Source organism: Sturnus vulgaris, chromosome 6 (assembly GCF_052056855.1).
Source record: "Sturnus vulgaris isolate bStuVul1 chromosome 6, bStuVul1.hap1, whole genome shotgun sequence".
NCBI classification, from domain to species: domain Eukaryota; kingdom Metazoa; phylum Chordata; class Aves; order Passeriformes; family Sturnidae; genus Sturnus; species Sturnus vulgaris.
The window spans coordinates 44,555,863-44,569,983 of record NC_142248.1 but is presented as its reverse complement, the minus strand read 5'-3'; the positions used below and the strand labels follow the sequence as shown (position 1 = coordinate 44,569,983).

Genomic DNA, 14,121 nt, shown 5'->3' with positions numbered 1-14,121 from the left:
GAAAAGGTGTGAGTGAAACAGCATCCCCAGAAATCCTGCCAGGGATCCTGGAGCAGCTGCTAAAGGTATTTGAGGAGCTGTGGGACCCCCAGCAGAACGAGATACTGTTTGTTACACGAAATCAAGAGGAGGGGAGGCATGAGGTGTTTGCATTACCGAGGTGGGAACTCTGCCTTGCAGACCCCACAGGGACAGGCTCACTTGTGAGGGCTGGCCAGGGGCTGGGACAGGGTGTGGAGTGGCAGAAGGAATCCCACAGCAGTGCCTCCAGCTAGGAAGGGCAGCATGAAGGATGACACAGAGGGCAGAAAGCAAAAATTCTCCCCCAGAGTCACTTTAACACCTCAGTGCCACCACTGCTGGGAAACGTGAACGAGAACACAGAGGAGATGATGCCACTCCAAGATATAACATTCCAGGATCGTCTCTGCTGTCCCTGGTCCAGTGCAGAGTGATGGGAATCTCTGGAACACCCTTGCAGATGTCCCAAAGGACTTCCAGACACCATGAAGGGTCGTTGGGAAGTTTGGTGTGGGAAAAACATGGAACCAAGGGGATGCTGCCCTGCAGCAGCTGCCAAAGCAGGTGGCTGGAGGGGAATGTCCCTGCTAGGGGACACACACAGCTCAAAGGGGCTTCACAAAGAGAGCAAAGACCACCTGGTCCTACCTCTGCACACATCTGGTTCTGCCATAAACCCTTAACTCCCCTATCCAGCCTGGGATCAGTGCTGGTGTTGGAAAAGGCCTTAAAGATCATGTGGTTCCACATTTCTGGGAGTTGGAACCAGCTGATCTTTATGGCCCTTTCCAACACAAAGCATTCTAGGATTCTGTGTTCTAAGGAGTGTTTCTGTGATTGGCACAAAGCAGGAGAGAGCAGTGCTTGAGGGAGCTGGGGCAAATATCCCTCACTCAGCTGGAGCTGTGGGCTTGTGCAGGAGGGACAGAGATCCCTCAGGCTCCACCAGACAGGTAAAAACTCCCCTCTGCGTGAGCTAAATCCCCAGACAGGGAACAGAGAACCTGAGAGCAATCTCCATCCTTGGAGATATTCAAAATTTGACCAAAGCAACGTGATTTAACTTTGAAGTTTGCTCTACTTTGCACAGGATCTAAGAGTGGAGAGCCACAAAGGTCCCTTGAAACTTGAATTGTTCCAACTTTTTCGTTCTATGACTATTCAGTTTATGCAGAATACTGCCTGGCAAGAGGTAGCTGATGTGAATTTGTCAAGAACAACAAAAAAAAAAAAGCAGAGAGCAATGTGGTGGGCTGCTCCATCCCAGGGGAGAGATGAGTGCTTATTTCCCTGGATATTTCTGTTCCCTCAGAGAGCTGCTGCCCCAGCTATGCATACATTTGGTCTCGATCCTGTCCGAGTCACTCAGGCTATGAAAATGCTTCCATTAAAAAGATGTGGATGTGGAAGAGACACAACTCTGAGGAGCCTGTGGCTGCTGCAGGCAGCTGCCAACCTGTGAAAACACATCTGGCAGACACTGAAAAGGGGGAGGTGAGGAGGACAGCAGGACCCTCTTTGTCAAAGCAAAGCAATGAACAGCTCTGCTGAAAGGTGAACCAGTCTGAGTTTGTTTGCTGACACCTCCCTGCTTGGCTCCTCAAAGCTTGCAATCCTCTGCCACCCTTTGGCAATGGCACAGTCCTGTCTGCCTTGCATCCCTCTCCTTTATCCCTTTTTTTTTTTTTTTTGTCACTCAGCTGACAAGATGACAAGAAACTCTTCCAAAACAATGGCACACTTGTGCCTGTCCTCACGGAAAGCAAATGATTTACAAATAAGCTCAACATCCCACCAGGTCAGGGTGAGAATCTGTAAATCATCACACTCTGCATGAAGATTTGTTTTGGTGAAAGTTCTGGTGAAAGATGTATCCTGCTGGCTTCAAATTACTGAACCACTGTCCTCGACTCAAAATCTACCAGCTGCTCTTGCCAAGCTAGTGCTTGGGCTGGAAATATGGGACACTGGGGAAATTACTTTCTTCCAACACTGAGCAAAGAACCAACATGGAAAATGAATCACAGAATATCCTGACTTGGGAGGGAACCACAAGGATCATCAAACCCAACTCCTGAAAGACCTTTAGATATCTTTTTCAGCCCTCTGATTTTTCTTTATGGGTGAAAATAAACCAGTTTGTGTTTATCTCTCTGCATCCTGTCCTGATGACATCTGCAAGAGGCTTCCAGCCACCTCAGGTAGTGGAGGCACCACTGGACACATCCCCTGGGATGCAATCAGGGGGAAGAGATGTGCTGTAAACAGCAGCAGCCTGCCTGGGGTTTGTGTTTTAATGGGTGCAAGAATTGGTGTTAGCATATGCTAACCACTCTTTGCAGGGTGATCATTATGCAAATGCCTACAGTAAACAGGTAGGAAATTAGATCTAATCAGGACACCCCCCTCCCTCCCCTCTCTCCTGACACAGGAAAGTTGACTCCGTCGCATTGCTCCGGGTGCAAACCGAAAAAAAAGTCTGAATTCCAGCCGGAATCCTCAGTTTTCCATTTGTCCTTTTGTTCTCATGTGTTTGGTTTTTAGCGTAAGTCACTGGAAAGCGAAGGGCAGCCTTGTGACTGCTTCAATTTTAAAGCTCTCAGAACAGGCTGGTATGGCTGGATCCAGAATTAACCCCGTTGTGGATTTCCATGATCGGAAGGCAAATAAAAACTGAGCACATCACGCCCGGTGTCCATGAGTAATTTGACTCTTTACAATGTCTTATCGCTGCCAATTAAAGAGCCTGGCTGTTAATTCTGATGGGGGCAGTCACAGATTCCCAGGATGAGCCCAGGAGCATCCCAGGATCCTGTGGTTATCAGGAGACCTTCGGTGCTGCCAGGGGTGTCACACAGCTGATTTCTGTCTCACACTCCCTCTCCCCATGCAGCTCAGCCCATCTCCTTGCAACACCTCGAATCCCCTGTGCCCAAGTGCCAGACACAGCTGGTCCCCTGCCCATGGCAGGGGGGCTGGGACTGGATGATCTTTAAGGTCTCTTCCACTCCAAACCATTCCAGGATTCTGTGATTTGCCCTGTGCCCCCTCGAGGGGCTCTGTCTGGCACAGGACCACCAACCTCTCCGCTTGTCCCCATCCCAGCAAGGCCAAGGACACCCTCAGCTCCTGGGTTTAGGAAATCTCAGCCTCCCAGAAACCTTACAAAGGACCAGACACCTTCTTGCAGCAAATATTAAAGGCTGTGGCCAAGTAATAACAACTGTTTGCTGCAGTGTCTGTGCAAAGGTTGAGGCAATTACGGCTCTGCAGACAGAAGCATAAAAGCCACAAAGGCACATCCTGAGCCATGAGGATGCTCCTGGATCGTGTACAGACCACAGGACAGGGGTGTGAGAAGTGGGTGCTGCAGAGCCACCCCAGCAAAGAGGGAGCTGAAGGTCCCTTGGAATCCCAGGGTGCTGCTCAGTGCTGTTCCTGGGTTTGGTTCTTGCAGCCTGATCCGATGGTAGGTGGTGAGTGGAGCCTCAACAGGCCAGCAGTGCCATCCAAATAAAAAAGGAAATGTCAAAGACTGGGGTTTTCCCAGGGTTATTAAACACCTAGGGGCTCTTTTAGCGTGGTTGCATACAAGGTTCTAATTCTGGTTTCAGTTTTATAGGGACTAGTGTAATGCCAGGTGACCTCTACATCTGCACAGTTGTTCCAAACAAATTCCAAACAGCCCCAGCACTGTTATTCATTTTTAATGATGCCACCACCATTCCTTTCAACATCACAGTCTTGCAGCAGAACTGGATGGTCCATTCAAGCACTGGCACTCTGGAAAATGCTGAAGGCACACCTCAAAACACAGGGAAAGAGACTCAGCTGTGCCTGCTGTGACCCTTTCTGCTGTCACCTCTCTGCCCTTGGTATGGGACACCACGAGTCAGGAAGGAGCTTTGGCAGCCTCCAGCAGTGTGGGCTGCCCCTGGCAGGACCTGCCAAAGCAGGCAGAGAATTTGCACACCTGGAGAGGCTGGCACTGTGTCCTCAGTGCTGGGGGGCAGAGGGAGAGAGGGAACGGGGGGCAGAGAGAGGGAGAGAGGCCAAAGGACAGCAGGAAAAACAGAGGTGCAGCACAGAGCTGACCCACACAGCTCCAGGAAATTCTTGCAAGGTATTTCCCCATGCTGGGTTACCTTAGGGATCCCAGAGTTTTGATGGGAGTGGGAGAGTGTGGAAGGTGGGAAAGGTTGGACACCAACATTTTTCCTGGATGAGGCATTAGCCTGGAGGTCCTCCCAAAACACAGATCCCAGCAGCACAGGCCACCTGTAGCACTGGTGCTCTGATCCCTGGTGCCCAGCTCTCAGCCCTCTCCTACACCAGCTCTGTTTGATTTTCCATGGCCAGACAAGATCCAGATGCAAATTTCCCCAGGAAACATCTGGTGAGCGCTCCATCCTCTAAAAAGTCCTGCACTAAGCCCTGAAACAGGAGAGTAACCTGGATGGTCACCATAAATGATGTGACATGTTGTATTTTAAGTAATTATGGACAAGGGCATAGTTGTTCTTCCTGCATGGCTTTTAGAAAGGCACATGGCTGTTTGACTGTTACACTTAAAATGCAGAGCTTTCCTGTCCTGAGGAAATTTGTTTCAGCTTCTAATTTTTATTTTTCTCAGATGGCCAGTTTGGATTAATTCTATTTTAACTTGTCAACCTGGATGCTCCTACCAAATGGGTAAGGACATGCTTTTGTCTTCCAGGTAATATCCTGCCCTCACCAAATACACTCACAGCATCTCAGCCTTCCCTTGGATAACTCATACATGGACAGAACACCCCCAAGTATTTCACCAGGCAGGTTTGTGCCTCCTGGGGCTGCTTTCCTGGCTCTTCCTGAACCCTTCCTAATCCTCTCCTTTCAGTTCCAAAGCCAGGTCCTGAGACTGGACAGCACCATTTCAGTAGAGGTCTCCTTTCCCACAAGATTTGGGGTGGATTCCAGAGTTTCAGGGTCAACACCCCAGCCCTTATTCCCCACTGATCCAGGGCTGATGCTCTTTGGGTTCTCACCAGACTCCATCACCCTTCTCAGCTTTCCATCACCCCAGATCCTGCAACCTCACAGCTGCCAGGGGGGCCAGGGCTTGTGCCTCCTCTGCCCAACAATGAAGGAACCTCCTCACAACCCAACAAAAACCCTCATAACCCAACAAACACCCTCACAACCCAACAAAAACCCTCATAACCCAACAAACACCCTCACAACCCAACAAACACCCTCACAACCCAACAAAAACCTTCATAACCCAACAAACACCCTCACAACCCAACAAACACCTTCACAACTCACCACATTCCTTGTTTTCAGCTCTTCAGCCCCTGGGGCAAGCACCCTCAGCTGAAGGAGCCTGCAGAGGCTCCCCAGACAGGCCTCCCTGCAGGGTGGCTCCGCATATTTTCCTAATGGAGAGGAGCCTGATTATCTCCAAGGATAAAACCTGCAGCCCCACACCCTACAGAGGAGCCAGAGTGGCCTAGGGGGGTCTCCAAAAATCAGTGAGACAGAGGGCACAGTTACCTGTCCTTCCACACCTGTGACCTGGAAGGACCAACTTGAAGGGACTGAGGGACACTTTGCTTTTCACAGCAACATCAGGAGAGAAATCAGCTTCACCTCTGCTTGAATCTGCCCAAAAGCAAAAGTGATTTGTCTCTTGTGAAGGGACTGAGGGTGCAGGAGGACCCAGCTTTGCTCTCCCCTCTGGCAGGAGAAGGATGAGAAAGGCAGCCCAGTGGGGGTACCTTGCCTGCAAGGGGGGTGCTTGGAAACTCAAGGCACCAAAAAGTCACAAGTGAATCATAGCAGGTCAGCAGGAGAGTTCTTCTGCTTGGCATTGACATCCCGACCTCAAAACCTCCTTTAGGAAAGCCAAAAATGCTCCAAGTCTTGAAGACTTCAGCCAAGTGGAAATCCATTCGTGCCCCAGCAGGCTGTGAGCTGGTGTCAGTGGTGAGCGACACACAAAACGTTACAGTCCAGAGGATACTTTAAAAATCTATTTTTAAAGCTGCCCTGCTTGCTCCCTCATGGCCTCTCCTCCCTGTCCAGCCTGATCCCAGACCCTCACAGTGCACAGGGCTCCCAGACTGGGTTAGAGGATGCAGGTCTCATTAACAGCACCCACATAGGAATATTTACCAGGGTCCCTACCTGTGAGCATGTGAGGAGCAGCAGAGAGAGAACCAACTCCTCCTTGAAAACAGAATACAGCAGATCTACAGTCCAGTTTTCCCAGCAATTGGCTCTGCAGGGAGCTCTGGTTTCTGGTCTCATGAAGAAACATCCTCTCCTCTTTCTCTCTCTCTAATGATGCTGCCTCAGCCCTCCAAATTTAATTACCAGGTAATTATGCATCACTTTTAGTGGTTTGGTCCTGGCAAGGGCTGAGTGTCACCAGTGCTGAGACCAAGAAAGACAGCTCTGCATCCCTCACTGAGAAAAGCAGAAACCAGGAGCAAGCCCCATGACAGAGTGGGGACACCATTGCCACAGGGCATCCTATGGTCCCCAGACCACGGGATGCCATTCCCAAACCTGTCTGAAGGAAGAATGGGGAAGGGAGCACTTCGAGGAAGACACTTTCTTTTCAACACATCCCTCACTAAGAAGTATTTGCTGATAAGCTGATAATCAGGTGGCCTGGCCACCCCCAGGACGTTAGACCTTGGTGCTTAGAGAATATTTGATCATACAGTATCTCCATTAGGAGTTTGTAATCCGCTATCACAGCATTTGAGAGCCATCTGAGTATAAGGAGATTTTTATTAATGGTTCATGAGCCTAAAAGTCAAAATTGACTCTCAGAGCAGATTTTAACAGTTTGTGCGGGATTTATATATTTATCTATCTCTTCACCACCTCTTCTCTCCCTCCCTCCATCACTTCCCTCTGCTCTGCCCCAGCACTAAGGTGCAGCAGCAGTAACAGCAGCAGGGAGACACCAGGCAACCCCAGCAGCTGGAAATGGCATTTCTCCTTCCCTTCTGTCTTCCCTCTTTTTCCTTTCCTTTCCTTTCCTTTCCTTTCCTTTCCTTTCCTTTCCTTTCCTTTCCTTTCCTTTCCTTTCCTTTCCTTTCCTTTCCTTTCCTTTCCTTTCCTTTCCTTTCCTTTCCTTTCCTTTCCTTTCCTTTCCTTTCCTTTCCTTTCCTTTCCTTTCCTTTCCTTTCCTTTCCTTTCCTTTCCTTTCCTTTCCTTTCCTTTTCGCCCTCCCTCCCTTCCTCCCTCCTCTTTTCCCTCTTTCCTTCTTTCTCTCCTTCTTTCTCTGCCTCCCTACTTCCCTTCTTTCCCTTCCCTTCCATTTCCTTCCTTCCCCTCCCACACCTCCCATTCCTGACACCTCCCCACACCCAGCCCAGACCAGCCCAGCCCAGCCCAGCCCAGCCCTCACCCTCGGGAACCCCATCCCTTCACCCCAGCACAGCCCCTCTTCCCAATATTCTGTTTCCAGCATTCCCAACCCACCAGCGCTACCCCCACCACACCCCAAATCCCAGGGAAAAGGCGGTGCCAGAGGTGTGGGTGGGAATTTGGGGTGTTCCTGTGCCACTCCACCCAGCACCAGGGGGTGAAGCTCCACTGCCTGTCCCTAAATCCGGCTTTTTTTCAGTAAATCTCCCCTGTCTCCTTGGAAACTGGCAGTGCTCCCCAGCCCCGGGCTCCTCCTGGAAATGCAGCACCCCAAAAGTTGTCCCTGTTTTGGGGCTCCCTGGGCTGGCTCGGGTGGGAGCAGGGATGCTCTGGTTACTGGGGAGCTCTGGGAAGTGTGGATTGGTGCTGGTGGGGAGTGGAAAGGGATATTGGGGAGGGTGGGCAGGCAAATGGAAAGGGAATCAAACAAGGAAACAGAGCAGGAGCAGGAGGGGCAGGGACAAGGATGAGCAGGGAGCAGGCACAGGTGCCGGTTGCACTCAAGATTTCCCTCCTGTTTTTCTGCTTTTCCAGTTTTTAGGGATTTTTTTTCCCCCCCTTTGGTGGGAAATGTCACATTGCAGAGCAGGAAGAGGATTTGCTTGTATGTGTATTTTGGGGGGGCTGGGCAGGACACCTCAAATTAAACACCCTCCTAATCAGCTCTTAGACCCTAAATCTGGCTTTCCATCACCAAACTGAGATGGTCTCCCCAGCTTTTCCCCAGATTTTATTGGATCCAGGATTGCCTACAGCAGCCCGAGTTCAGAGGAAATGAATTCTACCAGGAGATGTAAAACATTAAAAATTAAAAAGGAGTTAAAACACTCTTTACAGAATATTTTGTGTTTGCCAGCTCACCTTGGGATTTTGCCCTTTGCCCACGCATGTGCCCATTTAAATTAAACTCAGAAATGAACGGGGAGAGAAAACGTGGAAAGTACAAAAAGCCAGGGAAAAATCAGAGAACTCCTGCCATGAATTAGCTTTTTCTGATAAAAATGAGCACTAGCTGGAGGAGCTCATCCCTGACAGACAGGGAAATACTCAGGAAAGAAAAGTAAAAGATAAGATGGGGAAAGCTAAATGCAAAAAGAGGTTTTAAAGAGGCTTTAAAAAAATTAATAATCAAAAGCTCAGGAAACAAAGAGCTTTTCCAGGCAGGTGGGATGCTGTGCCCCAGTTCAGTAAGGACTTGGTTTTCCTGAGCATATTTTCCTCGAATAGATTTTTTGGAGGGAGAAGTAAACTTTGTTGATTGGAAGCAAATCGGTGGAGAAATGAAACTTTCCGCGCTGCTGCTTGGGAGACGCCGGTGGCAGGGACACGGCTGGCGCTTCCCAAACCTCCCCTGCACGGATGATCCCACCACAAAAAAATAAATGAGAAAAATCACCGACTGACACACGCAAACGTGAGGCAGCACAAAAACCTCTCCTTCCCCCCGAGCTGTTTATATCGAAGGCTGCTCCCTGCTCGTGGCGGCGGGGGACACAAATGGCACCGCAGGAAAGAGGATTTTGCTGGTGCCACTGGTTTGGGATGCTGGGATGCAGAGCCTGGAGAGGCACCGTGGCTGCATCATCACTCGTGCTCTGCAGTCCTGGGCACCAAGGCTTGGTGCTGGTGGCTCACAGGGTGCTGGTGACAAACCCTGGTGACAGGGCGTGGGATGGTGCCGGGGGGCTTTTCTCCAGGTCTCTCCCTTTCCAGAAATCCAGTATTGTGCTGTGCTAAATCCATCCCGAGTTCAGGCCTCCAGCAGCCCCAGCGCTGCACACGGGAAGGAGAGAGAGAGAGAAAGAGGGAGAAGGACAGAGAAAGAGCCACCAAGAACAGGGATGCGTGGGAAGAGCCTGATCCTGCATCCTGGGGCTTCAACTTGTGAGACTGTAGCTCAAACACTTATCCCTCGTCTTCCCCAGTATCTCTGCTCAGAGCATCCTGCCTGATCCAGGTTCTCCCTTCTCCTGTCTGGAAAGTTTATGGCTCTCCCCAAATACACAGCTGGGCACTCCATCCTCTGGGAAGCCACAGAGCGAACGCGTCCCTCCCTCCCCGCAAAGAGATTTGGTGAAGCCGGGGTGGGAAAGGTCACGTTAGCCAAGCTCTGCTTGTAATGGAAGTTTTTTGATTAAAGATTTCAAAAATAAAATAACACCCCTCCTTGGTTTTGCTTGCTCGGGGAGCTGCCAGCAGAACCCCTTTTGTCTGGGCCCTCCTGGCCTCCCGTGCCTGGCCTCGCTCCTTCTCCGTCACTCGCCGGCTGTGATTAAAATGGAAGACAACCATCAAGTGTGCTAGAACCATTTTAATATAATTATACATATCTGCCAGATCCAGGAAAAAAAAAAAAAAAAAGGTTTATGCATATATATCTTTTTTTTTTCTTTTTTTTTTTCAGTTAACATCTGCAAGCATAAACGACAATGAATTTCTCGGTTTAAATTCATCCAGGTCAGAGCAACTGCCCAAAGTCCTGTTGGATTTGACGGTTACTGCCGGCGTGGCCAGCAGTAAGTGAGCTCCAGAGGAGTTAAATGTCCTCGGGTGGGGTATTTTCGGTCTTTCCTCTTTCATTCAGAGACAGTTTGTTGTAAAAAGTTTCAGTGCAGTTCACCTCGGGTGAAAGGCGATCGTGTTTTTTGCGTTTTTCTTTTTTTTCTTTTTTATTATTTTTTTAAATATATATTTTTAATTATTATTTTTTTTAAAGATGATAATAGGTAACTCAGTTGCTCTGAATTTCACTTATAATTATAACCTATTTAAATCACAGCAGAACTCCCGCTGGTGCAGAGTTCATAGTTGCATACAATACAGGAGATCACAGTTTTGAAGTCTAGCACAGATTAAAAACCACAGATGTACCATTTATATAAGACACACACTGATTGTCTCTTAAAAACTACATATTGACTCCTTATGAACATTATCTTTTTTTTTTCTTAATCTTTAAATAAAGTAGTGCAGCTAGGACAATCAGTCACACAACCCACACAGCCCTGAACCAAGTTCTCCGGGTGCCAACTTCAGCAAGTTGGGCATGAAACAGTTGGATGAGCTCGAGAGAGAAAGAAAGAGGGAGGGACAAAAAGAGGGAGAAAAAGAGAGATGTTGTCCATTCTGAATATTTTAACCGAGGGTTGGCTAACACATTGGAAACCTCTGGGTGAAGGATCATCTTTCCACGCACACACAAAAAAAAGAAATAAAAACCTAGACTCTTTTTTTTTTTTTTTTTTTTTTTCTTTTTTTAAAACTGGCCCGCAGGTGGGAAGATCTCCCACCTCTTCCAAACAAAGAAACCCAACAATTGGCTAAAACTAGAAAGAACACAGATGGGTCTGTCTGGTTTCTGCTCACTAGATGATCTGTCCGTTTAAGGCCTTCCTCCTCCGTTTTTCCTCTTTATTATTCCTTTTCCAGAGCGTCTGAGCAGGAGATGAGTCTGAACGGGATCACACCAACACTGTCCCCCTCTTGTTGCTGTCAGTTTTTTTGTTCGTTTGTTTGTCCGTGGAGTTATTTTTCTCTTTAATTTAACCAAGACCTGACTAAAACTGGAGCGCTCAGCCCAGCCTGTTCGTTCTCGTCGCGATTTCTCTCGGTATCACAAAGGTTCTTCACAAAACCTGGAACTTCCATGACGATGTCTGGTCCTTATAATCCAAGCAGTCAGCATTGAAGTTTAACTTCCAGGAGGCGGTTTGGTCTTTATAATCCAAGCAATCGGTGGTGGAGTTAAAGCCCAAACTGGAGGCTCCATAGCCCTGGGTGGAGAGGGAGGCTGGAGACTGGTTGAGGTGGCTGGTGACCGCGTTGGCACCCATGGGACTCAGGGTGGCCCCCGGCCCGGGGAGCTGGTGGTGCATAGGGGTCAAGTAAGATCCACAGTCCATCCCTCCGAAATAGGAGGTCGATCCAGCGTATCCTTGGCTGTAGCCTGATGCCTGGGTGTAGGTCATGGGATAGGATCTCTGCATGCAGGAGGAAGAGGTGGACAGGGGGTCTGAGAGCGGGGAGATGGACGCTGGGCTCCAGATGGACACGGGGGCACTGCTGCTGGAAATGGTGGGGACTGAGGTGCTGGAGGGGGGAGTGAACTGCCCGCTGGTCCCACTCTCCGAGCTCACTTCCCGGGCTGGCGAATTCTTCTTTTTAGCCGGCCGTACCTTGTTCTGGCCCCCGTTCTGCTGCTGCTGCTGCTGCTGCCGGCACTTGGCTCGGCGGTTTTTAAACCACACCTTGAGACAGACACACACGGGAGGGAGAGAGAAAAAGCCTGGGGTTAGGGATGCACGGGCAAACCCAAGGCAGGAAAGAGATGGTGGCAGGGAGACCTCGCCGGGGAGGGAGACATAAAATTGTCCCCCAAGAGCAGAGGGCTGCAGGCTGCTGCAAAGAAAAGCTCCGGGGATCCCCCTCCCTGAGATCATTAGCAGTAATAACAAGTGGAAATCACAAATCAAACTCCTTAATAAGGTCACTTTTGGGGAGAAGGGGAAGCATTCCCTCTTTGCTGTTTGCCAGCCGGGGACCCCCAGGAATCACTCTTTAAGGCCTATTGAAGTAGAGCCCTTAATTAGAAACAATAGAACATCAGAAAAGGAGGGAACAATTAGGGAAGCAGAGGTTCAGGATGGGGAAGGGAATAAAAATGTCTCATTTACCCTCCGAACAGGCTCTCTGCTTCACCCCCTCGGCCAGAGCTGGCCCCTCAGCCCACCTTATCTTCCCTTAGCAGGGCCCAAGGGGGCTGGCTCTGGGGAGGTTTTGTGGGGAGGAGGATGGGGTTTGGCGTGAGGGTATCCCAATCCCAGCCACCATGCTCCACGGGAACACGGCACCACACAGCCTCGGGGAACCTCATCAGGAGACAAGTGGGAGGGATGGCTTTGGAGATGCCCTGCCACTGCTGATGGGGTGCTCTAGGTCCCAGAGGGGGCAGGACCCTCCTGCCCTGCCAGCAGCACCTCCAAAATGCTGCCTGGATGGGGTCCCTGCAGAGGACACACAGCCCGGCCCCAGCAGAGGGGTTCCCTCCACCAACGCAGCCCCTCTCTCATCAAATTCCCCTCGGGGGTGAGGAAGCCCCCAGTCTGAACTGGTGTGAGCTGGGATCCCAATCTGGCCCAGGTCCAGGGATGTGGTGATCCCTGGGGAAGGGGGGATCCTTTGTGGCTTCTGCAGGGCCCCGCAGGACAGGCTTGGATTTCGGGGTGCTAGGGATGGGCGTGGAAGGTTGAAGAGCTGGGATCCAGGATCTGCACAACATCCTCTCAGTGCAAGGGGAGGAAGAGGGGGGCACACTCCAGCCCTGGGGGAGCAAAATGCCACCACATCCCCTCACTGAACCCCCACCCATCCCTGAGCCTCCTTCACCCCACAAAGGCTTGATTTGGCTTCAGGACTGAATCCATGCCCTAAACCAGTCCCCCCTGTCAGGCACAGGCCAGTCCAACCCCTTCACGGCGGTGTGGAGGGGGAGGGCAGGCAGGGCTCTCCGGAGCCACTCCGCATCCTACCTGCACTCTGGACTCGGGCAGGTTGATTTTCAGGGCCACCTCCTCCCGCATGAAGATGTCGGGGTAGCGCGTCTTGGCGAACAGAGCCTCCAGCACATCCAGCTGCGCCCGGGTGAAGGTCGTGCGCTCCCGCCGCTGCTTTCGCGGGGTGGCTGCGAACGGAGCCAGAGGCCCTGGCTGTCAGTCAGCGGCCCCTCGGACCCCGGTGTCCCCTCCAGCCCCCTCCCCAGAGGGGCACCCACATTCTCGCCCCTCTCCCGGGGGTCCCGCACCCCCAGGATCAGCCGCCACAGCGCGGCAATCCCAACTCCGCATCTCCTCTGCGCCGGTTTGGAACATCTTGGCCCCTATCCCCAGCGCGGGGGTCTCCCCTGCCTGCAGCCTCTTTCACCGATAAAAAGTTGGGGGTGAGGGAGAAGGGAGACAGAGGGATCCCCGCGCCCTCACCCACCCAATCCAGCGTGATCCCTGGGCATGTTGCTCCTCCAAAATCCCAGCGGCTCCTCCGTGGTGCAAAACGGGGGAGGGAAGAGGGAAGAAAAACGTGGCTTACCGGGATAACCGACGGACGGATGCAACAAATCCATGCCCGAGGTTGTGAGACTCAGGCCATTGACTGCATAAGGTGGTTGCTTAAGATAAGACATCATGCTAAAGTTGTGGCGGGGAGGAGAGTTGGCCGAAATCCGGGCGAGGGGGAGCCGGCCGAGCGCCCTGCCTGCCCCGGGCGGTGCCTGCGGGAGCCGTCGGGCGTGGGGGGGGCCGCCAGGTGCCTGCGCAGGAGGGAGAGGAGGGAGCAATGCAGGGATGAAGGGGGAGTCAGGCCAGATCGCTGCCCCCCACTTTCCCCCCCCCCCCCCCCCCCGCCCCGCTTTTATCCCCTTCCCCCCCGTCAATCCTCCCGCTCGGACCCCAACCGGATTTGGGAGCTGGGAGAGACTGACTAGATAAACGCATCTCTCCCCAAAAAGAGCGAGGAGGGGAGGGAAGGGGAGGCACATCCCAGCCAGTAATTACTACCCGAACAAAACCCCCCCATGCCTTCAACTGCCCGCATTGTACGGCGGCCGGGGGCATTTGCATAGGATTCCCGGCCGGGCACCGGCTAATTGTCTCAAGCAAAACTTGATTGGGGCCATTGGCAGAC

The 14,121-nt window shown here is 51.4% G+C and overlaps 1 protein-coding gene across 1 annotated transcript; it reads right to left on the bottom strand.

Moving 5' to 3' along the window:
• Window positions 1-9,742: 9,742 nt before the first annotated feature.
• Window positions 9,743-13,639, bottom strand: OTX2 (orthodenticle homeobox 2). Its single transcript, XM_014871494.2, has 3 exons — window positions 13,528-13,639; window positions 12,975-13,126; window positions 9,743-11,693 (listed from the first exon to the last, which is right to left on the bottom strand). The coding sequence occupies exons 1-3, from the start codon at window positions 13,622-13,624 to the stop codon at window positions 11,073-11,075; spliced, it is 870 nt and encodes a 289-aa protein (XP_014726980.1). The 5' UTR covers window positions 13,625-13,639; the 3' UTR covers window positions 9,743-11,072.
• Between the last annotated feature and the right edge of the window lie 482 nt (window positions 13,640-14,121).

Excerpts from the sequence above, each read along its gene's own strand:
- OTX2 (XM_014871494.2), bottom strand. The coding sequence starts at position 13,624 with ATGATGTCTTATCTTAAGCAACCACCTTATGCAGTCAATGGCCTGAGT. Across the intron at positions 13,127-13,527 it reads TCCGTCCGTCGGTTATCCCG|CCACCCCGCGAAAGCAGCGG; the intron begins GTAAGCCACGTT and ends CTCCGTTCGCAG. Across the intron at positions 11,694-12,974 it reads TGCCCGAGTCCAGAGTGCAG|GTGTGGTTTAAAAACCGCCG; the intron begins GTAGGATGCGGA and ends GTCTGTCTCAAG.